The 27352-nt window shown below is 36.9% G+C and overlaps 1 protein-coding gene across 1 annotated transcript in view; it reads left to right on the top strand.

Annotated features, from left to right (window-relative positions):
• LOC116866181 (ovostatin homolog 2-like) overlaps positions 1-21725 on the top strand; it is a 43370-nt gene extending 21645 nt beyond the window's left edge. The window contains exons 16-36 of the mRNA XM_032854940.1: positions 53-223; positions 1058-1205; positions 3832-3937; positions 4748-4976; positions 5342-5471; positions 7657-7775; positions 8528-8579; positions 9322-9405; positions 10285-10461; positions 11229-11310; positions 12096-12252; positions 13366-13440; positions 14319-14484; positions 15297-15508; positions 16517-16726; positions 17588-17712; positions 18688-18778; positions 19146-19214; positions 20228-20330; positions 21046-21121; positions 21571-21725. Of these exons, the coding sequence (XP_032710831.1) occupies positions 53-223; positions 1058-1205; positions 3832-3937; positions 4748-4976; positions 5342-5471; positions 7657-7775; positions 8528-8579; positions 9322-9405; positions 10285-10461; positions 11229-11310; positions 12096-12252; positions 13366-13440; positions 14319-14484; positions 15297-15508; positions 16517-16726; positions 17588-17712; positions 18688-18778; positions 19146-19214; positions 20228-20330; positions 21046-21098 (2559 nt within the window). The 3' untranslated portion in view covers positions 21099-21121; positions 21571-21725. The remainder of the gene's footprint in view (positions 1-52; positions 224-1057; positions 1206-3831; positions 3938-4747; positions 4977-5341; positions 5472-7656; positions 7776-8527; positions 8580-9321; positions 9406-10284; positions 10462-11228; positions 11311-12095; positions 12253-13365; positions 13441-14318; positions 14485-15296; positions 15509-16516; positions 16727-17587; positions 17713-18687; positions 18779-19145; positions 19215-20227; positions 20331-21045; positions 21122-21570) is intronic.
• The last annotated feature ends 5627 nt before the right edge of the window (positions 21726-27352 follow it).

Here is a 27352-nt window from a genome sequence, read left to right as displayed (position 1 = left end):
AATAAAAAGAATGCTTAAAATCATTGGGAACCATGTGATTTTTTTCTCATAGGTGTACAGATTGCTTCCAAATATAGAACTATATGGTTATTTCCATCATGGGCTCAACCTTGATGATAGCAAGCTTGACTCTTGCATTCCTCAAAAGGATATGTTTTACAATGGTTTGTATTATGTACCTGTAAGCAATTATGGTGATGGAGACATCCATGATATTCTCAGGGTAAGATCATTTAAGATTTTAAAAATTATTTCATCTCAATTTTAATTTTAGTATTCAGAATTCATATCTATGTCTTATTAATTGTGTGCTTTTGTTCCTATTCTTGGAGATTGGTGTCCATAATTTGTTTAAAGATCACTCTGCAATTGTCTTATAAAAAGGAGATATTAATTTTTGTTGATTTTTCTCTTTTTTAAAAAATAAATTAGTTGCAGTGAAGATATAAAAACCTTATGTTTGAAGTAATGAGACAGTTTTCAATTTATTGCAAGAGATGTTATGCAAAACTCATCAAATAAGGAGGCTAAAATATATTCCAAACTCTATCTATACTGAGGTTATCCTTTGGATATGCTGAGGCCTCTAAAAAGGATCTTTACAATTGAGGTCAAAGGTATAGAAGAAAAGGGGCATATAATTGGGCAGACTTTAGCTTAAGTCCCAATTCTCCAAAAGACTGACTGCATTCTGTGTGTGTGTGTGTGTGTGTGTGTGTGTGTGTGTGTGTGTGTTTATTTGGTGTTAATTAGGGTGATGATAGTGCTTATATCAGAAGTATTTTTCCCTTTGAATTAAGTGGGGAATGATTTAAAATACTTATCCAAATCCTAGCACATAATTGTTAGATAAGCCATAGTGCTTATCATTTTTTTTCCAAATTAAAGACTTTCCATACATGCAATAGTGGTGACTTGACTTCTAAAATCCCAGACCCTTGCTAGCAGAGGAAACCTTTGTGTCATCTCCTTATGATTATAGTATAGTTGTTAGGACTTTTTGGGTCTTAACATGAAAGAAATGCACAACTTTCTTTTGCTGTTTTTTTCTTTGAAGGCTATGGGTCTGAAAGTCTTTACCAATCTTCATTATCGGAAACCAGAAGTATGTTCAATGGAGAGAAGGCTGCCATTCCCTGGGCCATTGTACTTAGCCTCAGAAGAATATGCACCAATGTACAGTTATGCCCCATCTAGAATTGTGTGTGAGTAATCTAGAATTTCGTGTCTGAGAGATGGCTAAAAGAATTCATGGAATTGGGTATATATGGGATAAAACTCTACAAATTGGGATTTGGGTGTGAATTATACCATGTTTTTGGCTACAACTAGACATCTTGCAAGTGAACAAAGCAGGATAAGGCAGACCGGAAATGATTTTTGTTTTGGTTTGGTTTTTGTTAAAAAGAAGAATTAGCTTCAGCTATGAAACGAAGTTTATTTTTATTGGTAGAGCACAATGTCAGAAGAGCATAGGAAGCTGGCAATGTGTAGGGATGTGGGAAGACAGTCATTATAAGTGAGTGTGATACTTGAGAATGAGGCGTCCTGATGGAGCCCTTATACCTTTATTATGTATAAACCATAATACACAGAGTTCAAAAGAAAGGGTATTTTAACTCCCCGATAGCCAAAAAGCTGGCATCAGAGAAGTGTGTTAAACTATTAGTCCATTTTCTGTTGGAGAGCCTGTAAGCACAAAAATCAGCCATAGTCTTAGATGAATAAGGTAATTAAGCAGATTTTCAAAACAGAAATTTAGTCAGAGAAGAAAAATGAAACAAATCATCAAAACAGAAATAAAATCAAAGCTGAATTCCAAGTCTGAAAATACTTGAACAACTCTCTTAAATCCTTCTATGTAACGTTGAATTAGTCCATTAATTGAAGTGGGGCTGATCCTGAAGGTGAGTACCAGAAACTACATGAGAAAAATGAAAGGCCTGACAACTTTATACAAGTGTGGACTCAGGGGGTAGTCAAGAGGCCTTAGAAAGTCGAGTTTGAAACTACTTTGGAGTCCTAGTCAAGAGGTTGAAGCTTTCTACTTTTCTGCTCCTTGATGACACCATATTCAGTAAGCCTTATCAGAAACATTTCAACTTTTTAGTATCTTTCAATAAAATGTGCTGAAACCTAAAGTCATTCATTTTAATATCTTCTTTCTTCTGTTAGGCATTTGTTAAGTCACTCAACAAACATTTACTGAGTTACAGGCACTGAGTTATACGTTGTAAAGGCAGTGGCTTAATCTTTACTGTCCTGGAACTTTTAGTCTAACAGGGAAGTATTACAACGAAACAGGTAATTCCAAAAGGCTTGGGAGAGTACATTACATGGAAAGAATATGAATAGAAGATGTAAATTTCTCAATTTCTCAAGGGCCTCTTATATCCCCCTGAAAGAAAGAGCATTTATACCAAGACCTCAATGATGAATGATAATGCACCACAAAAAGAGATAGAAGGGCATTCCAAGCAGGGAGGAAAATATCCTGAAACACTAGCTAAGAAAATAAATTCCGAATGTCAGAAAGGTGGCTTCCAGGCCAGGGTGAAGACAGCAGAAGCAAGAGGGGTAGACAGCTCGTGGAGACCTTGTAAGGGCATTTAAAGAGTTTGGAACTCATTTTCATGAATAATGCACAATGACAAGTTTTCAGCCAATAATCTAATATGTGTTTTTCAAAGTTATCTTTGGCTGCTCTGTGGAAAAGGAGATTGGGATTTGGGCTGTTTGTATGAAATATTCTAAATGCTACTAATTAAATTGAGAGAGGGTGATGCTTGGACTACCATAAAAAGGCATGGAGTACTGGGTGTGGTGCATAAACAATGAAATTTGGAACACTGAAAAAAAAATAAAATAAAATAAATTTTTAAAGGCAATAGAAATAGAGAACCATGGATAGATTTGAGAGCTGTTTTCAAGCAGTTTTCATCAGATTGGTTAGGATAGGAAATGAGGGATGGAAGTGCTGAATCAAGGACAACTCTTAAGTTTCTGATTTGGGTGAGTGGATTTTGGTACCTTTCATGGAGACAGGAAATACTGGAGAGTAGTAGGTGGAAGATATAATGCATTTGCTTTTGGAAGAGTTTCACTTAAAATGCAACTGAAAAGAAAATGTGTGCATAAGACTATGACACGCATAAGTCTGGAACTCGGAAGAGAGGTCCAGGCAGGAGACACAGACGTGGGGGGAGGGAGGGGAGACATCAGCTCACGTACTGTAATGGTGTCATGTGTGAGGATATCAATGGGGAAACAGTGAATAAAGAAAAGAAGAGAACCTAAAACAGCTCTTAGGAACAAGTCAAAGAGGGAGAAATTACATCTTCAAATGACAATGGCAAAAAAGAGAACTAGAAAGATATGACATCACAGAGGTTAACATCAGGGACTATTTAAAAAGAACACTGTGATTATGATTGCCAAATACAGCCTAGAGGCAAAGAAAGTGAAAGTAAGTGTTCTTTAGAATTAGTGATATTGATAACACTAGAAATTCTAGGGAAGGTTAGCAGAGTGGAACTGGCAGACACCAGAATTTCAAATGAGAAACTCCATTTATGGAATAAACATCACTTTCTCTAAATTTGGTTGTGGAGGAACAATGTAGGCTGTTTGTTGTTTGTGTCTGTTTGTTGTTGTCTTTAATAATGACAGAGATTTGAACAACAAAATACTGATGCCTTGGTTGAGATGCATATTTATTGGCAATGAGCCCCGGGAGCAAAGCATTGTGTGGTTAAACACATGGCAATAGATATGTGTCATTGAAGCCCATACCTTCATTCTCTCCTAAGAAAGCATTTCTTTTTCTTTTAGCTCACGAAAGCATGAAGGAGAATTTTGGCTATGTAGAACAGGCTATAAGAGAAACAGTAAGAACAAACTTTCCAGAGACATGGATATGGGACCTCGTCAGTGTCGAGTGAGTTTTTGAGTTTTCCCTCCTACATGTCTTTATTTCTATTTTCTTTTTGTTGTGATCTCTTAAACTTTACTCCTGGATATATAAAGCAGTACCATATTTGTAAAAGACATTATACTATTCATTTGTATGTACTGACCATGTATTTTATTTTTTCTATAGCATTGTTTCTCATTTATTAATCTCATGCAGATAGATGTAAACTACCTCAATTTTTTTTTAAAAATGCACTGTTTAAAGAAATGTGATTTTTTTTAAAGATTTTATTTATTTATTTGTCAGAGAGACAGGCACAAGCAGCGGGAGTGAGAGAGGGAGAAGCAGGCTTCCCGCAGAGCAAGCAGCCTGATGTGGGGCTTGATCCCAGGATGCTGGGACCGTGACTTGAGCTGAAGGCAGATGCTTAACAACTGAGCCACCCGGGTTCCCTAAGAAATGTGATATTTTTGAGGATAAATTTCATAGAAATCCAGCTCTCAAGATTATTACCCGGTGCCCTGTCTAACCGTTTTAGCTTACTTTTAACCTTCAGTTAAAATCTTTTTGCTTATGGGACACTTGAGTAGCTCAGTCAGTTAAGCGTCTGCCTTTTGCTCAGGTCATGATCCCAAGGTCCTGGGATGTAGTCCTGCATCAGGCTCCTGGCTTCTCCCTCTGCCTGATGCTCCCCTTGCTTGTACTCTCTATCTCTCCGACAAACAAATAAAGAAAATCTTTAAAAAAAAAAAAAAAAGCTTTTTGCTTGCTCTGGACTTAATTTAGTTTCCTCATTGAGACAAAGAATACGTTTCATCAATGATCTCTCCTTAGTTCCTCAGGCTCGGCAAATCTGTCCTTCCGCATCCCTGATACTATAACCCAGTGGCAGGCAGATGGCTTCTGTGTGAATGGTGATGCTGGATTTGGCATTTCATCAACAGCTACTCTGGAAATCTCCCAACCTTTCTTTGTTGAAATGACCTTGCCCTTTTCAGTTGTTCGAAATGAACAATCTGATCTGATTGTCAATGTCTTCAGCTACCTGAACACATGTGTAGAGGTAAGTTCTTCCCTTTGACCTAGGGACGAAATCTACAAGGCCAAAAGATCCCTTGATATTTTCCTTGAATATCACCATATTCTTTTTATTCTCAAGGGCAAAATGGTATGATAAAGTGATAAGACCTGTTTCCATATTCCTTAGACCAAGACAGTTGCTTGAATTCACAGCAAAGATTTAAATACCGCTTTGACAATGCCATTTCATAACGATGTGTGTTCTACCTTATTTTTCTTCTTGTGAGAAGTCATTTGGTATCTTTAATTTTTGCTAACTTAAAATAGTTAATTTTCTCAAGATGGGAAGAGGATTAGTAACAGCCACGTGTTTGGAGTGCCACCCTCATTGCATGGCGATTTTTTTAGATTTCTGTTCAGCTGGAAGCATCTCAGGATTTTGAGGCAAATACCAGCACCCCTAAAAACAATGGCAGTGAGGTTATCCAACCTGGAGAGAGGAAAACATATGTCTGGACTCTATTACCTAAGATATTGGGTAAGCAGCTATGTGTATGCCAATCTCTCATGGAAAGCCAAACTTTTCTCCTTTCCTTTTTTTCTTTTTTTTTTTTTTTTACTTTTATTTCCAGTATGGTTAACATATAGTGTTATATTAGTTCCAGGTGCACAAAATAGTGGTTCAATAATTCTATACATTAGTCAGGGCTCGTCACAATAAGTATACTCTTAATCCTTGGGGTGGGTGAATTAGGTGAGGGGGAAAACCAGCTTATTTGTATTGCCTTCATTTATGTTCCATACATCCTCTATACAAACATAATTTTCTCCCTCTCTTTTTTTAAAAATCCTCAGTTAAAAATCCTATTTTTATAATCTAGTTTCTGGTAGCTCATGCTTGTGTAAAGCAAAACTACCAATCATTTGTATAAAACTATTTGTATTTGTATAATGGGATTGAAATATGATATAAATGCCAGTTTTCATGATCTATCAAATCCATATATCATATCCTAAAAGAAGGTGGTATTTTCACTAATTTTGCCCAATTCCTTCACTTCTAACTTACTTCTTCACCTGTCATCATGAACGTGTGTCACTTATCCCAAAATTACTCCTTGATCACAAATTGCCAGGATTTGCAGATTTACTAAATATATCCTGAGACACCAAAAACACTGAACACTTAGGTGGAGATAAAACACTGAGAAGAGTAACATCTTCATGCATATATTATTGCAATATAGAGAAATAAATTTGGAAGTAGACTGTTGAAAAATATAAGGGAAGGGTTAAAAAAGAGTCTAGTAAACAGAAAAAGCTAGATGTGGTAGATGCATAAGACTTATTATCATTTATGTAAAAATTGTCATTAAAATTTTCTTTATTTCATGTCCCCTATTCATTGTATTTTTGGGGAAGCAAAGAGTTTATTTATGAGATCATTTTAGTTCACCTGTGAGATTGGTCTAAAAGTAGTTTTCCTGTTAGATTTTGTTTCTCAGTTGTTCTAACTACTCTAGGTCTTTAAAAATCTTCCCCTGGCAATTAAGATAGAACACTGCATGGCATTTTTTACAGCAAGTTTTATGACCTTAAGTGGGGGACACAGTTCTAAGAATGAAGAATTGACGGCTTTCTTAAAAAGAAACAAATGAGGCAAAACACAGCAGCAAGGAAAAACAAGAATAGTAAATTGTGTATATATATATATATGTATATATATATATACGGATATATATATACATATATATATATATTGGTATATAGGTATTCAGTAATAGTGAAACAAAAGAAATCTCTTTTTCAGTCTTCTAATTTTTACACGTAACGAAACTGAAGATCAGCTTTAATCGCATGACCTATGATTCACAAGAAGTTAAAAAAAATGGATTCCTTGCTAACACTCGTTTAAATCCAATGGCCTTTCCACTATGGCATATTTTACTCTTTTTGCTTGTTCAAACTTGGAATAAGTTAAGAGTCCTGGTTATTTGATGTTATGTTCCTATATGGGCATGTGTAACCTTTACAAACAATCAGTTATCAAGGAATTGTCTCTGTTGGTTTTGTAAATTATTATTTTTCCTTAAAATGTCTTACTTTTTAATTAAGTAAATGGGTCATTTATTTTTTGTTTGGTTGGTTTTCAAAAACTTCTTTATTTGATTATAGCTGGCCCACAATGTTATATTAGTTTCAGGTGTACAAATAGTGATTCAACATCTCTGTAGGCTATGCCGTGCTCAGCACAAGTATAGCTACAATTTGTCATCACATAAGGCTATTACAATACATTGACTCTATTCCCCATGCTGTACCTTTTATCGCCATGACGTTCTTTCATTAACTGGAAGCCTGGATCTCCCTCGCCCCTTCCCCCATTTTGCTCCTCTCCCCTACCCCCTTCCCTCCGGCAACCATCAGTTTGTTCTCTGTATTTATAGGTCTGATTCTGGTTTTTGTTTGTTCGTTTACTTAATTTGTTTTGTTTTTTTAGGTAACGAATCATTTTCTTAGTGTAAGGAATCTTGAAACAGATAAAACAGAAAATGCCAAATTATCTTCAGGCAGGAAAAAGAGCAAGTTATTTTGGTTTAAGCATAAATATGATGATAGTATTCAGTTCATTCAGTCCAAGATGTGCTTCATTAGACTCTAATCATTTCCCATTATAGAAGGGGCCAGTCGTCATTTAACTTACATCCGGGAATGTTTTCCAGGGAAAGTGAATATCACTATAGTTGCTGAGTCCAGACAAAGTAGTGCCTGCCCAAAAGAAGGACCTGAGCATCAGAATCTAAACTGGAAAGATACTGTAGTCAAAAGTCTGTTGGTAGAGGTATGTACATGTGAAACTCTCAAGCTCTTCCAAGATAAAGTTAAATATGAAAAGACGTTCTTCTTGAACAGGCTAAATTAATGGACTCGAGTTACTTTCACGCAAGATATATCATTTTATATGAATTAAAACAGCAATAAAATTCATCCTTTCTTTAATTAATACCTGGATTTATTAATTTAATTCATTTTCTTTAATTAACTTTCCTTAATTAATACCCAAATTAATTAATTTAATTAAAATTAATTTACTGACCCTAGGAGAGTAAAACTTAATACTTGAAACAGGCTTGATGGCACTTAGCTTGCTCCTGACTCGTGTTTCCTGTAGGCCTGTTGCTCTTTCCTTCCTTTTTTTTAACCGACTCTCAAATCAGAGAGTCCTTGTCCTACACTACCATGTGGTTCCCATCATCTTCAAAATGAACTAACACTCGCCAGTGCATATTTCTCCAGTTGCCTCTTGGCCTGTCCCTACTCTGCAAAACACTTTTGTTTATTAATTGGAGATCCTAGACAGGATAAGAGGAGTTGAGAGTGTACCACAATGACATCAAAGTTATCTCTGTCTGACCTATGGGAACACAGGGTCTAAAGTAGGTCATGGAAATAAATGCACGGTGACTTTCAAAATTTAACAGAGGGGAACAATGAATGGCTCGCCTCCCAGAGACAAACGGGTGCCAGCTATGCCTACATGGAAGGTGGCCCAGACTCATTATTTTGTGCTTGTTTTTGTTTACTCTTTGACAGCCTGAAGGTATTGAAAGGGAAATGACTCAAAGTTTCCTAATCTGTACAAAAGGTAAGAGGATCCTTTAGGTGGTCAAATTAGTCCCAAAGAAAAATTATCAGTTTATTTCCTCTCCTTCCACATTGTTTCCTTTGCCATACTGAGTCATTTCAGTGATTCCCTTTTCAGTAGCTAGTGGAGGATTATTTCATTTCATGCCCTATCTTCATCGTTTAATTTTGGCTAACAAAAAAGTTTATTTATTTATGAGGTATTTTTTTAATTCACTTATGACACTGGTCTGCCTCGGCCCATTTCCCCATCTTATATATTTTTGGCTCCTCTCGTCATGACTGCAGCAAAGTATTGGACAGAGGAAGATCAAGATTAGGTTCTTTGTACTTTTGGGATAAAGTAACTGAGACCTACATCACTGCCCCCCGTCTCCTGCTTTGTGGCCAACTTGTTGATGATGATCTGATTTCAGCGGGAGTCTCCAAGCTTTTCCTTTTGTGTGTGCCCTTTAATCTGTCAGTAGTTTTTTATATTTTTTTCATACATAAGTACTTGAGGCACTAAACTAGTGGAAAATAAGGGCCACGTTATCCAATACACACATATATACCATTTTCTGAATATACCATTATTCCAAACTAGGTCAGAGATGGCAATTTCATCTTTTCAAACAAGCAACTTGCAAAATAAAAGTAAATAACAGAATCTATTTCCTAATATGTTTGTCCCACACATCTGCCGCTATTGTTTAGAAAAGAAAGTTATCACACTTTCGTTTTTATCAATATTTTCTTTCTAGGGACCAAAGCCTCCAAGCAGGTAGTTTTGGACTTGCCAGATAGTGTGGTAGAAGGATCCGCCAGAGCCTTTTTCACTGTTGTGGGTAAGTTGGTTAAGTATTGTCTTTCACGATGATTTGAAAAATTTAAATGAGGTAATTTTTTAAAAAATAATAATCCTTACAATAACAGGATGGAGAGATTTTTCTGTTAAGTATTAGTTGGAGAAAAGTACTATTGAAGGTCATCCTCTCTATGCTTGTTTCCATGTGGGATCTGAAGGGATTACATACCATTTTCAAATCCATGTCCTTAGGAAACGCTTGTTTCACTGGATGATAACTGGCATTTAGAAAATAAAGCCTTCTATTATATAACTCATGCATCTGAAATATTAAGTTCCCCTTTTTTAAAAGACTCTATTTATTCATTTGACACAGAGAGAGAGAGAGAGAGAGAGAGAGCACAAGCAGGGGGACTGGGAAAGCAGGCAGAGGGAGTGGGAGAAGAAGGATCCCAGCGGAACAGAGAGCCCCACTTGGGGCTCGATCCCAGGACCCTGGGATCATGACCTGAGCCGAAGGCAGACACTTAACTTACTGAGCCACCCAGAGGCCCCTTAAATTCCCTTTTGAAGAATCAGAATAAACCCTGCTTGTTAAAGATGGTGGGAATTTCGTCATAACAGGAAAACTCATGCATAATAATAATAACAACCAAGCAAACAAACACACTCTTATCTAATTTCCCCCTCTCTCTGGTAATGAGATTTCCAGAAATATTTTCATACCATAAACTCCTTTCACTTCACCCTTCATGCCTATCTCCTCTTTAGAATTACCTCACAGAAACTTTCCTTATCTCCACCTTTTAAATGCAACTTTAAATATTTCCTGCTTTTGTTATGCCTCTTTTATCCACAGTTACTAATGCTGAGATGCCAACTATAAGCAGTAGTAACCTTCAGCTTTTCTTATTTTTAGGGGATATTTTAGGACTTGCGATGCAAAATCTGGAGAATCTTCTCCAAATGCCATATGGATGTGGAGAGCAGAATATTGCCCTGCTAGCATCGGATACCTATGTCCTTGACTATCTGAAATCTACTAAACAGTTAACGGAAGAAGTTAAATCTAAGGCTTTCTTTTTCTTGTCTAATGGTGAGACCATTTAAGTAATTTCTGCCTATAAAAAATAAAATCAAGTTTTACTAATACTAAGATGTCACAAAGTTATCATTATAAGCTATTCTCATGGGGAGAAAGTGGGTCTGAACTCTGAACTGGTGTGTTCTGAGTCCTCACTATTCTTTTTTTTTTTTTTTTACTTCAGTATATGTGTGGTCATTTAGCTTCATAATTCAGAACAATAACATTTCAAATTATGAGCTCAGTTTTTTTAATCTGAATATTTTGCCAAGCTACCTAGTTTGTTGCTACTGTTACTAATAGTAGTTATAAATAGTTGATTTATCAACTTCTATATTGGTTGGCTCAGTGGTGTTCCATTGCAATGAAGTGATTGGATTTGTATGTAGAGAAGAGGTATATAAATCTTGTGAAATATGATATCAAGGAAAGGCTCATGGGTACAATTTCTTCAGGTTTTCTTTTCAGAAAAATGACAGAGTAGTCAATTAACCTTAAGGAAAAGGTATTAAAGAGGTATTAAAAGGTATTAATTAGTTAAGTGCCAGTTACTGAGCTGGGCATAGTCACATGTAATATCTTGTCATTAAAACCTTTTAAAGTAGGAGTTAGTTTTTCTCACTATGAATAGGGACCCTGAGTTTCAGAAATTAAAACTGAAATGATCAATCTAGTAATTCGTCTGTCTAAAACCCAAACACAGGGCTTGCAGTATGCCATTCTTTTTCTTCTAATTTGCTTAGCTTAAAAAGATAATCTCCTACCATTTTGTACTTTAGGTTATCAAAAGCAGCTGTCTTTCAAAAACTATGATGGCTCATACAGTGTGTTTCGGCAGAGGAATCAGAAAGGAAGCATGTGGTAAGAGACGAAAATTTTATTTTAAATAATAGAGGGATGATCTGAGAAGGGCTTGGGACAGGCTGAGAGAGTTGAGTGTGGTAGGATTTGGAAGCAAAGTGGGTTTCAAAGTGAATGGATGGAGATGAACCAGAGAAGGTATTATTCTTAATTCCAATGCAGCCATACACCTGGAGTGCCCTGACAATTTGCCTAGAAGTCTTATCATTTACTGACAAACCCCTGTACTTCCATAGCCTAACTTTGTGGAAAATGGCACAGGCTAGTCCACACTTCTCAGAGAACCATGTAAAGAGTCAACGGAGAGGAAAGAAAATTAGAAGGCCCCAGGGACACCTGGATGGCTCAGTCAGTTAAGCATCTAACTCTAGATTTCAGCTCAGGTCATGATCTCAGGGTCTCATCCGGCTCTCTTTCTTCCTCTGCCCTTCCACACCCTCTTTCCCTCTCTGTAAAACAAACAAACAAACAAAAAACCTAGAAGGCCCCCCAGCATCAAATTATACCCATTCCATCTCCATGTATAGATAATCCAATTAACCACAAATCAAGAAGCTTGTTTGTAAACATGCTGAAAATGACCTACTTTTCTTTTTACATATTGATATTCATAACATTTTACGGACCCAAAGGGAAAAATGCACTATCAATAAAGATTCCCTACAGTCATCATTGGCCAAATTAGATGCATCCATTATCCAAAGAGAATAAGGGTGCTGACCCCGTGGATTTGATGACATTTCTTTTTTATCTAACTTCTTTCTAACTAGTGATTTGTATTACAGGCTCAGTGCCCTTACTTTTAAGACATTAGAGAGAATGAAGGAATATGTTTACATTGATGAACAAGTTCAAAAAGAGACCTTAATCTGGCTTTCAAGCAAACAGAAAATAAATGGCTGCTTTGAAAGTGATGGCAAGATTTTCAACAATGTCTGGGAGGTGAGAAATTAATAGAGCAAGGTTTCCTTGCCCCTTTGCATTGCCTACCTTTCCTATGTCTGATTTAACTAACCTGGAACGGGAATATTTTTCCTGGGACCATTACCCTTTCTGAGTCTGCTGGTCATAGGCCCAGGACATACTGGTCAACAGCATCATTCCACGGCACACACGCTAACGCTAGCTAGACTTACCTCTTCATGAATATGTGGTTTGCTTCACTGTGTTAATTCTCCCATACAACTAGTCTCCTTTGGGGGAGAAACTGAAAACAGGAGCAAAGGAAGAGAAAAGAAACCTAGGAAGGAAACATCCATAAATTTGGAACCAGACAATATGTCAATGGTGGGCATCCTGATTAGGGAATTCATTCCTATTTATGGATGGCAAGAAAGTTCAATACTTAGTAATTTACAACATTTCAGTGAAACACTCTTTCAATACCTTCTCAAGTCAAATCATAAAGGCCTCGCTTGCTGTGGATCAAAATTCAACTGAGATGAACTATGTCCTTGAAGGTACCCACAGCTTCCCTTTCCCTGTCCATATTAAGGTAAATCACTAGGCACTTTCCATTCTAATTTCCCATCTTTGCAGATAGCTGTCCACCTCCATTCCATCTTCTGTGTTCTTTATTCTCCTAACTTTCATATTTGCCTCTGAAAACAATCCCTCTGATATGATACTTTAGTATGCCTTCATTTCACCTGATCACTGCTTCAGTTTGTTTGATCTTACCTAATCCCTCTTCCATAACTCTGTGTGTGTGTGTGTGTGTGTGTGTGTGTGTGTGTGTGTGTGTGTTGAGTTAGGAAGAAGAAGCAAAGGAAAAATAAAAACCTACACTGCAGAGGAATAGCGATAGAACTTGTTATAATGTAAATGGATCCCCACATCTTATTTTAGTGTTTCCTTCTACAGTTATTTGCACCTTGAAAACTGAGCTCCTTGATATTCATTTTCTAAAGAAGAAAGAGGTCATCTTTTGCTTAAATAGAGAAAATGAGAGGTTTATTCCAGATCAGTGGATCTCCAATGCCCTCTGAATGCTGTTTGTTTGTTTGTTTTTTGTGGTCTGCTGTCCTGTCTGGTTAATTTTCCCTTTGTGTTTAGGGTGGAGAAGAAGAGGACATTTTATTCACTGCATATGTTGTTGGAGCCTTCCTTGAAGCTGGACTCAATGTCACCGTACGGCTTTCCATCATTCTTGAATTCCAGTCACTTAAATACACATTAAATCAATTATGGATTCAGAGTGATCTCAGATTCTCAGACTGAATGAAACATCAAGAGAGCACTTAATACATGACCACCCCTTAAGTGAATGCTACTCAACATTTTTTTGATTTGTAGAAACCGGCGATGAGCACTCTTGAGTTTTTCTCTAGGGAGAATACACAACTACACACATACACAAGCTTTTCATACCATTTCCGGTATTGAGCTACTGCCTGAAGTTCAGCCATGAATTCTAGGTTAAGAACCCCTATTCTGTGTGTAGACATAACCAATTTTCTGTTTGTCAGAATATTGGGTGTTTACACACCCAATTCAGTGTATAAACATTTTCGAGTTAAGCATGATTCATATTGGCTACTCCCCAATCCCAAATTCAGATTATCAGACTCAAAAATCTATTCCTGAACTAAGAGATCAGGAATTTTCACTGTCTTTAGTATATCTCGAAAATCGTCTTTAGAAATATAAGCCTCTATTTCAAGCACTAGAGTAAAATACCTTGGTCTAAAAATAAATTCATTCATATGCTTTGCCTCATAGAAGAAATTCATATTATTAATTAAAATAATATAACTGATGAGATATAAAACTACTATTTTCGTATTACTTACATTTTCTTTCCCAAATACTAATATTGCCATTAAAAATGAATTTCAACAATATTTTTAAATTGTATAAATAATACATGAGTGTATCATAGGTTTCTATGTAAACTATTCCTCAAGGATATATTATATACATTTTAAAGAATGCTTAGTTTAAATATTCAGCAAGCTTATAAAGCATTCAGGTATTATTTTAAAATATATTATCCTTCTCTTGACTAGTTCCCTGCTCTACGAAATGGACTCTTTTGCCTAGAGGAGGCCCTGGAAGATGGTGTCACTAATGGCTACATCCATGCGATTCTAGCTTATGCGTTTGCATTAGCAGAAAGAGAGAAACAAGTGGAATCCTTACTCCAGATCCTGGATCAATCTGCTACCAAAACAAGTAAGTGTTATTATTCACTTTACTATTGATGGGAATAACCTTGAGAATAAAGTAATGAACCTTACTTAGCAATCATATGGGAACCCTGTCATCACTGGTATGCTTCCATTTCTCTTACAGAATTTCTCAGTGGCCCCTTTGTCGTTAAAGAACATTGTATATTTTCTACTTCCCTCTTTCTTCATTCTGCTAATTTCTTTTCAGATGTGAAAAGAAGTAAAGGAAACCAAGCATGGTGGCCATGCCATAGACCAAAAGTACTGTTTGTGGGACCTCATCACACATGACTTTTAACCTTAAGAAGTTTTACTGGATGCTCTATTAGTGTGCTAGGGCTACCATAACAAAATACCACAGACTAGGTGGCTGAAACAACAGAAATTTATTTTCTCACAGTTCTGGAAGCTAGAAGTCCAAGATTGAGGTGTCAACAGGTGTAGTTTCTTCTAAAGTCTCTCTCCTTTGCATATAGATGGGTGTCTTCTCCCTTTGTCTTCACATGGGCTTCTGTGGGCCTGCCTACCTGGTGTCCCTTCTGTGAATCCAAATTTCCCCTTCTTATTGGAACTCCAGTCATACTGGATTAGGGTGCACCCTAACAGCTTCATTTTAAGGGAATCATCCCCTTTTTAAAAGGCCCTATCTCCAAATATAGTCACATTCTGAGGTACTGGATATTAGGACTTGAATATGTGAATTTTGAGGAGACATATCCCAGCCCACATCAGAGGCCAGGAATGGAATTTGCACTGTTCTTATGTGTAATTCATGGTGTTTATTCGGACTGTGTGAAAATTTTTCCTTTTCCTCAGATAATTTAATATATTGGGAAAGAGCAAATAAACCCAAGACAGAAGCGTCCCCATCCTTTATTCCTCATGCACCATCTGCTGAGACTGAGAAGACTTGTTATGTGCTGTTGGCTGTTCTTTCCCAGAAAACTCCTGACCTCACCTATGCGAGTAAGATTGTGCAGTGGCTTGCCCAACAGATGAATTCCCACGGGGGCTTCTCTTCCACTCAGGTGACTGATGTGGTCCTGATATTAATAACAATATGTATATTGCAAAAGATGCTTCTCTTCAGTTATCTAGACAGCAAAGGTAATCATAGAAAATGCCTCCTGAGATGAAAAATATTTGATATTACATATCCTATTATTTAGTCAACAACTATTAATTGGGCAGTTCTTGTATAACAGACACTAGTAAGAATTCCTTATATACAAATAAATAAATTAAGGTATCTTTTCAAGGAATTTATGAGTAATTTATACCTCCACTTACACAGTAGAAGTAGAATATAGGACTAGAAGATATTGTTGTCATAGAGTCTTAATGATAAGTTAGATATCCAATGATACTATGATAGCACATATCAACCAGCAAAGAAAAAAAGATTTCGCTCTATTTCTGTGCTGTATACATTGGGAAACACAAATGAAAGGAAAGAGTAACAGAAGAAAGGGGTATAAAAAGAATAGTGGTTTATGTTTTAACAGAAAAAAATCAAAATTCAAAGAAATGCAGTTTCATTCCCACAAAGGAAATGTTCACTTCCCTCCTTACTTTCTTTGGTGTAGTCTTAGTTTCTGAATAAGACCATATGCTAATGAATCTGCCAACATCATTTTCTGATTCTGACTCCTTTCCTTGAAGATCAATGGGCATAAGCGTTACACAAGGCAGCCAAAATACGTAGCAAATTGACATAATGAAAATATTACTATATGATAATAATGTTATATAAACAATGTTACATTATGTCAATTTTTAGAAGTGGTTTGGCACTATTTGCAACAGCAGAGATTACACTTTGTGAAATCATTTAGACTACTAAAATCTAAGATTTGTCGAGGGAGATGAAATGACAATTGCATGAGCAAATGTATTGTCCTGTTGTTTATGATTTGATTCTTTGTATTCTGTTGACTTGGGAATATTTTTATGGATTGCTTTAAAGTTCAGGGTCAAATGATGACTAATACTGCATCACAATGAGCTTAGATCTTTGCTTCTACTGTTATTTGCAGGATACTGCTGTCTGTCTTCTTGCCATAACCCACTACATGAAGTCCACCTTCTCTAATGATCAAAACACTGTCACCTTTATCAGTGAACAATCCAATGAGATTTTCCAGATTAACAATGACAACCGCTTACTGGTCCAGCGTTTGAAACTAACAAAAGCACATGGACAATATACAGTAGATGTAGAAGGACAAGGCTGTGCATTTATCCAGGTAATAGAAATCTACTTGAGGGGTGCCTGGGTGGCTCAGTCGGTTAAGCGTCTGCCTTCGGCTCGAGTCATGATCCTGGGGTCCTGGGATGGAGGCCTGCTTTGGACTCCCTGCTTGGCAGGGAACCTGCTTCTCCCTCTCCCTTTGCCTGCTGCTCTCCCTGTTTGTGCTCCCTCTCTCCCTCTATCAAATACATAAAATCTTTTTTTAAAAAAAGAAATCTACTTGATACAGAGATAAATATTTGCCAGTTAAAGAGCTAGATTATCCTTTGAGTTATAGATGGAGTGTTATCTTACCATTGTGTATGTCCATTGTTATCTCTTTTCTTTCTTTCATTGTTATTTTCTAATCAATAGCTGAAAATGAAAGTCATTTTATGAAGAGATACTTACTCTTAAGCATAGCCGGATAACTGAGGGGTTTCAAAAAGAATGTCACTCTTGGGAAGCATTCTGATATTTCCATTATGTCAAGATTATTTGTTTATAAAGATTTTTGCACCTTCTAAAAACTGAACAATTGCATTTTGCCTTATTCCTTGGTGGTTAAGATGTAAAATAATAATGAAAATAGGGGGGCACCTGGGTGGCTCAGTGGGTTAAGCCTCTGCCTTTGGCTCAGGTCATGATCCCGGTGTCCTGGGATCGAGCCCCGCATCGGGCTCTCTGCTCAACAGGGAGCCTGCTTCCCTTCCTCTCTCTCTGTCTGCCTCTCTGCCTACTTGTGATCTCTGTCTGTCAAATAAATAAATAAATAAATCTTTAAAAAAATAATAATGAAAATAGAGAAAAAATAAGTCCTTCAGTTCTTACTACAAAATAAATGAATGGATTGTCTTCTGACTTTCTATTCTTCCAGGGTATCCTGAGATATAATGTACTACTACCTAAAAAAGCATCTGGATTTTCCCTTTCCTTGGAAATGACCAAGAAAAACTCTTCAGATACATTCCAGAGTAATTTTGACCTGACAGTAACCATCAAGTAAGTGTTCCATTTTGATATCAACTCCTGGGTTAGAACAATGGTAATAGATGAAAAAAATAATTGTTTTAAACAGTAGCAAAATAAATATTAATGATGGTTACCACAATGAGTTGATATATTGGTGGTGATATTTCTAGAACATAGTCTCTTTCTACCTCTCTGTGTGCACACCACAGTTCAGTATTTATGCAAGTAAAATTTATACTGTAGACGGGTATAAATTTGAAAGCTTCTGCCTCACTGATACTCCAGCAATGCCTCCATTGTTTTGCGTGTATGGAAGTCCTGTCGGATTTGGACAACAGAGAGCATATTTTTCCTTCTAAAGACAAGCACAGGTGGGCCAGCCTGAGAAAACTTAGAGATGCTTATTCTATAACTGCATAGAGCAAAATTTTAGATTTTTATTTTTTGGAGTAGGCAAAATAATCCTCTTGAGCTAAAATATAATTTATAGCTGCCAGAGAGTTTTTAGCCCTTGTTAATATGTGGGGAAACACTGAGTAAACTTCCTTTGCGGAATTTTTCTTAGGATTTCCAAATGAAAATCTCTTAAACATCTTAAACATCAGAGCTAAGATAAGAACTACATACACCATGGAACTCTCAACTTGCTTTCTAAACAAAGATATCCATTAAGTATGGTAGAAATCTAAGACTAACATAAGTATATACGATATAAATTTATCAGCTTTGTTTATAAGCTAGGACTCTGAGGCCTCAGGTAAGCTTAAAAGAGATTTGGGAGATTCCAGGTCCAGATAATTTGCTCTTTATTCCAACTTATGTGTCCCTTGTCTGTGCCTATTTTCAGATGTTTGAGAGTGACTTTCCTTGGGTGTTCCCACTTCAGCTTTTTGCCTCTGCTCCAGACATAAAGCCACTTGGTATCTATGTACCCACCATCCTTGCTGTAAGATAGGTCATTATTCTAGACTGCTGTCCTAACTTGTGTTTGTTTTTAAATTTCAGGTATACTGGAATTCGCAATAACTCCAATATGGTCCTCGTTGATATAAAAATGCTGTCAGGATTTACGCCAGTCATGGCATCCATTGAGGAGGTAAATAACAGAAGCCTACCCTTTCAGCACAGATGAAGCAATAGCGTGCAGATAAAATAATTCATTAGCTAAATAAAGTCATGCAGTTCTTCCTTTAAACAGATTTATTCAGAGTTCATGTTTATTTCTGCTGTTATGCTGAAGAGACAGGGTTCTTAATTTGTAGCAACTGGCAGTCATTTGCCCATAGTTCATAATTTAGTTCTTTATTTAGTCACTACTTGTGTTTATGAAAATATCATGGCACAGGGAACATCCATAATATAGATTCCTGACAATTACTTAAGTAAAAAGCATGAAACATTCAACACTGGAAGGTATTCTTTACTATTTATTGTCCTATCCCTCCCTGCCAATTTGTATAAAGCTTGAAAACAATGGCCAAGTCATGAAGACTGAAGTCAAGAATGACCACGTTCTTTTCTACTTGGAAACTGTAAGTTGAGCAGTAACTGTTTTTTCTTCCATGGCTTTCTCTTCTTTTCTGAAGGTAACTGGATGCTTGTATTTTATTCACATGTAAATGAATATATCCAGTTGATCCTTGAACGACATAGGTTTGAACTGCCTGGGTCCACACACATGGGATTTTTTTAATTTTTTATAAATGCAGTACAATCCTGTAAATATATTCTCTCTTCCTTATGATTTTCTTAATAACATTTTCTTTAGTTTGTTTTACTGTAAAAAATACCATAAAAACACAATATCCTACAAAATATGTGTCATGTTATCAGTAAGGCTTCTGGTCAACAGCTGTTGGTAGTTAAGTTTTGGGGGAATTCAAAATTTATATGCAGATTTTCAACCTCACAGGGGCTTGGTGCCCTTAACCCCTGCCTTGTTCAAGGATCAGCTGTATATATCATAGGGTTTGTCAGAAAATACGGGACATTAAAAATAATCAGTGTTCTTCAATCCCACTGATAACTTATCTTCTCCCTGTTGACTCTAACATTATTTCATACATGCTTTGGCTACTTTACTAGATGACTCTCAAGTCAGAAATATCATGTCCCTGTTTTTCGTTCTTCACAGCATCTAACATAGTATGGCCACAGAGCAGATGTATAATTCTTTAATAGTCTGACCTGAACTCCAACAAAGGCTGGCATGAGTTTTAGAGTCATCCCTTCTAAGTGTACACTGCTACAAGTAACACAAATGCCTACATTACCTCAACGCTTTCAACTAAATTTCTTGCACCTCAGTATAAGCAATGGAACTTAAAATTTCATTCATTTAATGTCACCAAACTCATTATTTTGTCATTATGTAAGATCCTGATACCTTAGATCTGTTTAATTGGGTAAATCATGAACTTCTGGAGATCATTTGCCCCGCGATTTTCATTTTGCAGACCTGCTGATGTATTTATACCTAATGTACTTATGATTTGTGTCTTTGTGTGATGCAGACCTCATGTATTTATACTTTGTATCTTTACAGGTTTTGGGTACAGCAAACCACTTTACTTTCTCTGTTGAGCAAACCAACCTTGTGTCTAACATTCAGCCAGCCCCAGTTATGGCCTATGATTATTATGAAAAAGGTAGGCAAGCAATGCCATGCCTGAAAGCTACGGGACATGATATCTGGATTTAAGACTCCCTGAGCTACTAAATTTTCCAAAATTATCCTCCATCATGAAAGTCTAAATGATGACTGGTTTTACTTTATATATTGATATTTTTTCCTCCCTGACATATATTCTGACTCGGTCGTTTCCCAGTTACCAGAGTTTTTCAACTCCTAGAATCCTTTTGATGTAGTCTGAGAAGGGGCCTCTTCAACTTGAAATGTAAACCATGCTCAGCCTCAAGGTCTCTTTGTTGTTATTTTTGCTGTTGTTAATGCCAAGACTTACCATTTCGTGCAACCTTGATGGACTTTGATTTGAGAAGGGGAGCAGGCAATATTCTGAAATATTATAAGAAAGTCTTGATAGATTAGGTTCCAAAACAATTACTAGGATGTTGTAAAGACCATAAAAATTTTCCCTGAAAGGTCAATGCTGTTAGTTACTCATTGAATGTCATACAAAGTCTGTCAAGAAGGATTTGAATTCCTGCTCTGTCATTTACTAGTTGAATATACTGCATCCAGTGCCTTAAACTTTAATAGGACATTTTTGGATTTAGAAAATGGAGAAGTGATTGACTATCTTGGAAAATTATTGGAAAGATTAGACCTGATGTATCTGTACTATCTGACATAATCTGGCTGTTGGAGATTTAAAAATGGTAAACTTTCCCCCTATTTTCCAGATGAATATGGCCTTGTTTCTTACAACATCAACAGTGTTTCAGTTTCCCAGTGAGACAGATAAAGGCCTAGGAAAAGGTAAGGAAATTACAAATATTGAAAATATTGAAACCATTGAAAACACATCTGTTGCTAAAGTGAAAACCTAAAAAAAATAACAATGGATGAAGCAAGGAGAAGTCTGTGATAAGTCACAGGATTTGACCAGCTATGTGCACCAGGTACATATTCTGATAGTCATTAAGATTTTATTTATTTCTTTAAAATAGCTTTAGAGAATTTACAACTATACATGTGGCTTTTATCCATGTCTCATTTTTAAAAATCACTCATCTTTGTTTTATAAGTTGATAGGTCATTAAATACATATGGACTTATACATATACATATCCACATACATATGACATATGTATGAATGTGTTTGTATATGTTTGTATATATGTGTGCTTGCTTAGCTATATTTATATATTTATTTATACATAAATACCCACAGTATTTATTGTTTAAACTATGTTTTTAAATCCCAGGTGGAAAGCTATTTACTTTGAACAAACTCATTCTTCTGTATCAAACCTGAAAGAAAACCCTGAACCACCTTCCATACTGAATATACAGCAGTCTGCCTCTGACTTCTTATCAGACTTTATTTCTTCATTATCCCATAAAATGCTCTCATTTCTCATCTGAGTCTGTGATTTTTTTTTTTCTTTCAGTATACTATACAAAATTTTCATCCTAGGAAACTCGGGATTTTCTTTGATGACAACTCTCATAATTTCCTTTATTGAGGGTGGGGGGTTGGGTGAGCCAATTGGTGGGTACAAATGACTGCTCATATTGCATGAATCACTGGGTGTGGTGCATAAACAATGAATTTTGGAACACACATAAAAAATAATAGAATTAAATTAAATTTTAAAAATAAATTGTTTATTAATTGATTCATCATAGATTAAACTGCTGGTGTCAAACCACGTCTGGTGCTAGAAAGTTTATTTCGCTGTGCTAAGAATTTCTTTATATCTTCTCAGTTCTCTTATTTTACCAAAACACTGTACATCAGAGGGGTATGTATGACTTCACTGCTCAGAGTTTTGAAAAACACCCTAGGTTCTATACATACTTGGGGATTCCACTTAAGGAAAAATAAGACTCTTCTAGTACATTTTGGGCTAAAGATTCAAGTAAAATAAAGGAAGTTTCTTTGTGGTAAATAATGTCTTTTGTGGGAAACTTTTTTTTTTTTTGCCAAATTAAAGAATTTTCAATCCTCATTTTACTTGGCATGTATTAAGAAGTTAGTTCGTTGATGTAATAAAATTGTTTCTCAATTCTAAGCTTGCAAGAAGGGTACGGGGAGGTCTGCCACTGGCTATGCTTCAAGACACAGAGAAAGTCTAGAATTTAATGTTTACATTTGCAAAATTTCTTGGTGAGTATGGCAGGCGACAGGGAACTGAGATCTAAATATCTTTTTATTATTATTATGTTCATTTAGGCAGCATATAGTTCATCATTAGCTTTTGATTTAGTGTTTAAAGATTCATTAGTTGGGTTTAAAACCCAGCGCTCATCACCACATGTGCCCTCCTTAATACCCATCACCCAGTTACCCATCCCCTCCCCCCTCCTTTCTGCAACCCTCAGTTTGTTTCCCAGAGTCCAGAGATCTAAATATCTTCTAAAGAATAAAAAACTATTAATGAACAATAGAGCTCTGTTACTTGCCTTTTGCATTGAAACCTTGTTTCAGCTTATGTTGGACAAAAAAACAAAATCATTTCCCTGGCCCACAGTTTTTTATAAAATGAGACATATAGGATAGTCCAGTTTAGGAATGTTGAGTGGGAAATGCCAAGTTTTGATGTGATAGTGTGTGTCTATGGGTACATGTGTGTATTTAAGAAGGGATCTTTGGTGAACTAGACCGCCATGGAATATTTCATGGAGGATGTATGGCTCTGATCTCAACAAGGCTCACATTATCAAAGCATCACATGACACTTGCCCCTCTTGCCCCTCTAACAAAAGTACTTGGACAACAGGAATAATTCATTCCTTCTATCATGTTTTGATGTAGTAATCACACTTTTTTTTGCATTTTGAAATAAGTTATGTATATATTTAACAAGTACATGAAATAGTTAACCCTAAAATCCCCTTTACTGTCTTCAAGAAATTTCATCCTCTTAGACTTCCTCCTCATTCTATCAATTTTTTTCTTATTTCTCTTTTCTTAGGTCTCAGCCTCTTTCCTTTCATTGTTCTATTTTTCTTCCATCATCACTTAAAAGTTTGATTCCTTCCTCTCCATAATGTACACATTTCCTTCTTACTATCTAGATACTAACTGATCTTCTTTTCTTGGCTGCACTTTCTTTTCCCAAACATTAAATTGTGTTTTTCATCATGATTCTAGCAAGTCCTTTTCTCTTCTCACTATACACACTAAAAATCTTGTGAAACAAAAATTTACATCTGTATTTTTAGGATTCCCGAATATATGCCTGTCCATCTACATTTCAGTCCCATGGATCCCACTGTGTACCATACCTTAGCCAAATGTCCCATAGGCACCTCAATAATATCCATCATTTACCCCCAAACTAGGTTCTTTTACTGAGTTCCCCATCTCAGTGTATGACAATATCATCACTAAAAAATTGGCTGACTACCAACCTTAACCGCTTCCCTGTCTCATCTCTCACATTCTACTGGATACTGTTGATAATGGACCAGTGTTGACCTACCACATGAATGACTGATTGATCTACTTGCTTTTATCCACAATGCCATGCTGCCCTAGTTTGGACCACCAGTCTTGAGTGCCTATCTGTGCCGAAAACCTCTTCTAGATGGTCAGGCTCTATTCAGTGATTGAGAATAGTAAGAAACAGCAACCCTTGCGGAGCTCACATTTTAATGGGAGAGATATACAATACATGTGATATAATCGAACAACAGATGTAGACATAAAATCAGCAACATAGATAGGCAAAATATAAGAAATTGGAAGGTGCTGTGTTATGGAAAATAAAAACTATAGAGATGGGTGGGAGGATCCAGAATGCCCAGGGAGATGGGAAGAGGAGAAGGACTGAAATACTAGGCAGATCTACATTCAACCTTATTGAGGCAGTGACATTTGAGAAAAAGTTTGAAGGAGGTGAGGAAGTTAGGTACATAGATGTCTGAGGAAAGAATACTCCAGGCAGTGAGAGCAACTAGAAAAACAGGAACTTGTGTTTTGCTCTGGCCTCATGGTGCTTTTGAATGAATCATAATTGTTAAGCCAATCACAGTATCTCACTCAGTTCCCTCTGGCAGTGCGCGGTGTTGATGGGGTCAGGTTTCCTAGACTATAGACTCTAAGGTGGAGATCTCCATGTAGGGGGTTTGACTGAGAAGGGCTTTAAAGGTAACACCAGTGGAGGATAAAAAGAATCTGGATTGCACAGGGAGAGGAGCTGAGCTTCGAGGGATCCCAGTAAAAATTTCAGCCCAAAGAGAGTTTTGCTGCTAGGATGGACTTTTAGAATTCTCCCATCTTAAGGCAAGGGAGCTAGGTCTTTATACCACCACAGCGCCCATTATAGGAAACCAAGCGGCCGTTCAGGAGAAGGGGGAACTTGGATGAAAAGTTTCTCTGATACTCAGGAAAATCTTCAGAGCCAAATTCATCTAAGAGCCAACAGCCACCAACATTTCTAGAAGCTGGTGTTAACAGAATTGCAGGATTCTTGTCTCACAAAGTGGATAAATAAATCTCAGGGACATAAAAGGGTGAAGTGACGTGGAAGATTATTAAGTGAAGGGGAGAGCGGAAAGGAAAGAAAAAGCTCTTTAGAGCGAGAGGGAGCCTGAATGGGTTACCACTTAGAGATGTTAGTGAAAGTCTATTATTGACAGCTTGATCAGGAAGCTTGTGGCCCTGAGATTCTTAAGCCGCCTTGGTTTTGAGCAAGGACTATTGATAACATCCTTAATGACTTACTTCTTTGAGGTCTGGTCAATTTTCTGTGATTACAATGTAGTCGCCAAAGAAAAATACTCCCTAACATCCCGGGCCAGGTGGTCTGGTCTATTCTCTTACCTCTTCCTCACTCTGGGGTCCACTTCTGCCTGCCAGGAACAGTTTCAGAGCCCAGCTAGGAGCCCCTACCTCTCCCTGCTTATACCTTAACCCTTTCCTTACTCATTGGGATTATGAGTATTTCTGCCATAGAGAAGAATATGGAAAGGACACACTATAGATCACTACTTGGGTCTAGCAATGAGATATAAGAACCAAATCTGACTAAGGACCTATACAGGGATGTTTCTTGGGACAGCATCTGGGTAATTTTGCTCCTTGGTAGAAATGGAGAAGGAGAGGGAGAGAGACGCAGAAGATTCAGAAGAGGAAAATTCTTTTTCTGCCGACTCCTTTGTTTAGGATTTGTTTAAGATTGAGATATTACTGGGAATAAATAACATTTGGTAATGCAGAAGGTAAGCTGTCACTAAAATGGCAAACAATACTGATTCGCCATGTGGTGGAGCAGAAAGAATGAAAGAGACCCCTTGGAGGCATTGGTAAACTACCCATCGTCTAGACCACCTTCCTGAGAATTTGGGACAGAAGAGAGAAATGCTGATATTTCCAAGTCTCTTATTAGTTAGGCATTCTGTTACTTGCAGCTGATAAAGATTTTCTCATCATTTTTTCCCCAGTTCTTCGCCTTTTCTCTTCCTATCATATCTTTATATAGAACTTGTGATATCTCCTTTTTTAAGTTCTTTCTAGATTACTAATCCCAGGGAAATCATTCTGGAGAGGGGCCGGTACAGGTGCTAAATGACTGACAGGAGTCACCCATTGTTCACAGTAATGTTCCTCACAATTAGAACTTTGGGTGGGCAGGTATGTATGTGTGTGTGTGTACACACACGTGTGTGTGATACTAGGTCTCAACAGGGACTTATCCAAGATTTTCTATGTGTCAGGTGCTGTACTAATCACTTTTTTTTTTAAGTGAAAGAAGTTAATTAAGTGAAGAGACAGAAAAAGTTCTCAAGAGTGAGAGGGGTCCCAATAGGGTTGCCCAGGAGGGCCTTTAGGGTTAGTCTTTTATAAAAAGCTAACCAGGGACCTTAAATCCTTCTTAACATCTCTATTGATAACACCCCCAATGGCTTACTTCCTTTTTAGGGTCTGGTTTTCCTTTGTTGGTCACAGGTGATTATCATAAAGACACCCACCCACACACCTAGGGCACCCCACATGCCTTATCTCTGGTTTCCGCACACCTCCACGTTTTGGGGGTTTCTGTGTACTAATCACTTTAAATATATTAATTTATTTAATCCTCACAACAAGCTTATGAAGTATTGTTATTATCATTTTCATTTATGGACAAAGAAACACAGGGAATTTAAGTAACTTAGTCAAGGTCGTTCCTCTGGTAAGAACTGAGATCCAAACACTGCTTTGATGCTCTCGAGCCTTTGCATTGTAACTGCTTTGCAAAGACAGGAAGGAAAGTTCTACACACAAATCACAACCTTAACATACTAATATTGAAAAGACAAGGTGAATAAATGCGGTTTCCTGTGGACTACAACAAAAGTAGGACTTTATTTATGCAAAGGGATTGCCTTTACTGCAAACCTTTCCCAGCACGGTGCATTCATTCCCAGTCACACTTGGCCTGAAAGACTAAGTCTGACTCCGTTGGAAAAAGATTCTGGAAATTTTTATAACTTGCTAGAAAAAACTTGATGCCAAAACCAAAACAAGTTTACAGATACCTTATTATTTTCAGTTACAGTAACTCAGAAGAGAACACTGTGCGTTTGCTACCCCTGACAGAGCCCCACCACAGGTACATACTCCGTGGTCTTTACCCAAAGAGAGGTCTGAGGGGAGAACACAGATAAGCATTTCTTACCGTCTACTGCTTGAAATATCTGTCTACTGAGGTTGTGGACAGAATTCTCAGCAAGGGCAGGTTCCACAGAGGGAAGGACAAGTTCTCATTTGTTACGTGACTGGTAGTACGTTCCAGGAAGACTTCTCTCAGCCCTTTAGCCTCTACCCTAACACTGAATGTTCTGCAAAGTAATGATAGTCAAAGTTGGCAAAATGGTGAAGTTTCTTCCCAGAAGTTTCATATTTTATTATTAAAAACTATAACTACCACCTGTGCTTTAAAGAAAGTGAGGCAAGGAAGGTGGGGAGGACAAAACAGAAGTTATACTTCAAATTAACTTTGAAACTGAAAATATGTTTTCACTAAGATGGGAAACATAATTTTGTCTTTTTCTTTC

Source organism: Lontra canadensis, unplaced genomic scaffold, assembly GCF_010015895.1.
Source record: "Lontra canadensis isolate GAN:19392208 unplaced genomic scaffold, GSC_riverotter_1.0 scaffold9, whole genome shotgun sequence".
NCBI classification, from domain to species: Eukaryota; Metazoa; Chordata; class Mammalia; order Carnivora; family Mustelidae; genus Lontra; species Lontra canadensis.
This window is presented reverse-complemented; position numbering and strand designations above follow the sequence as displayed.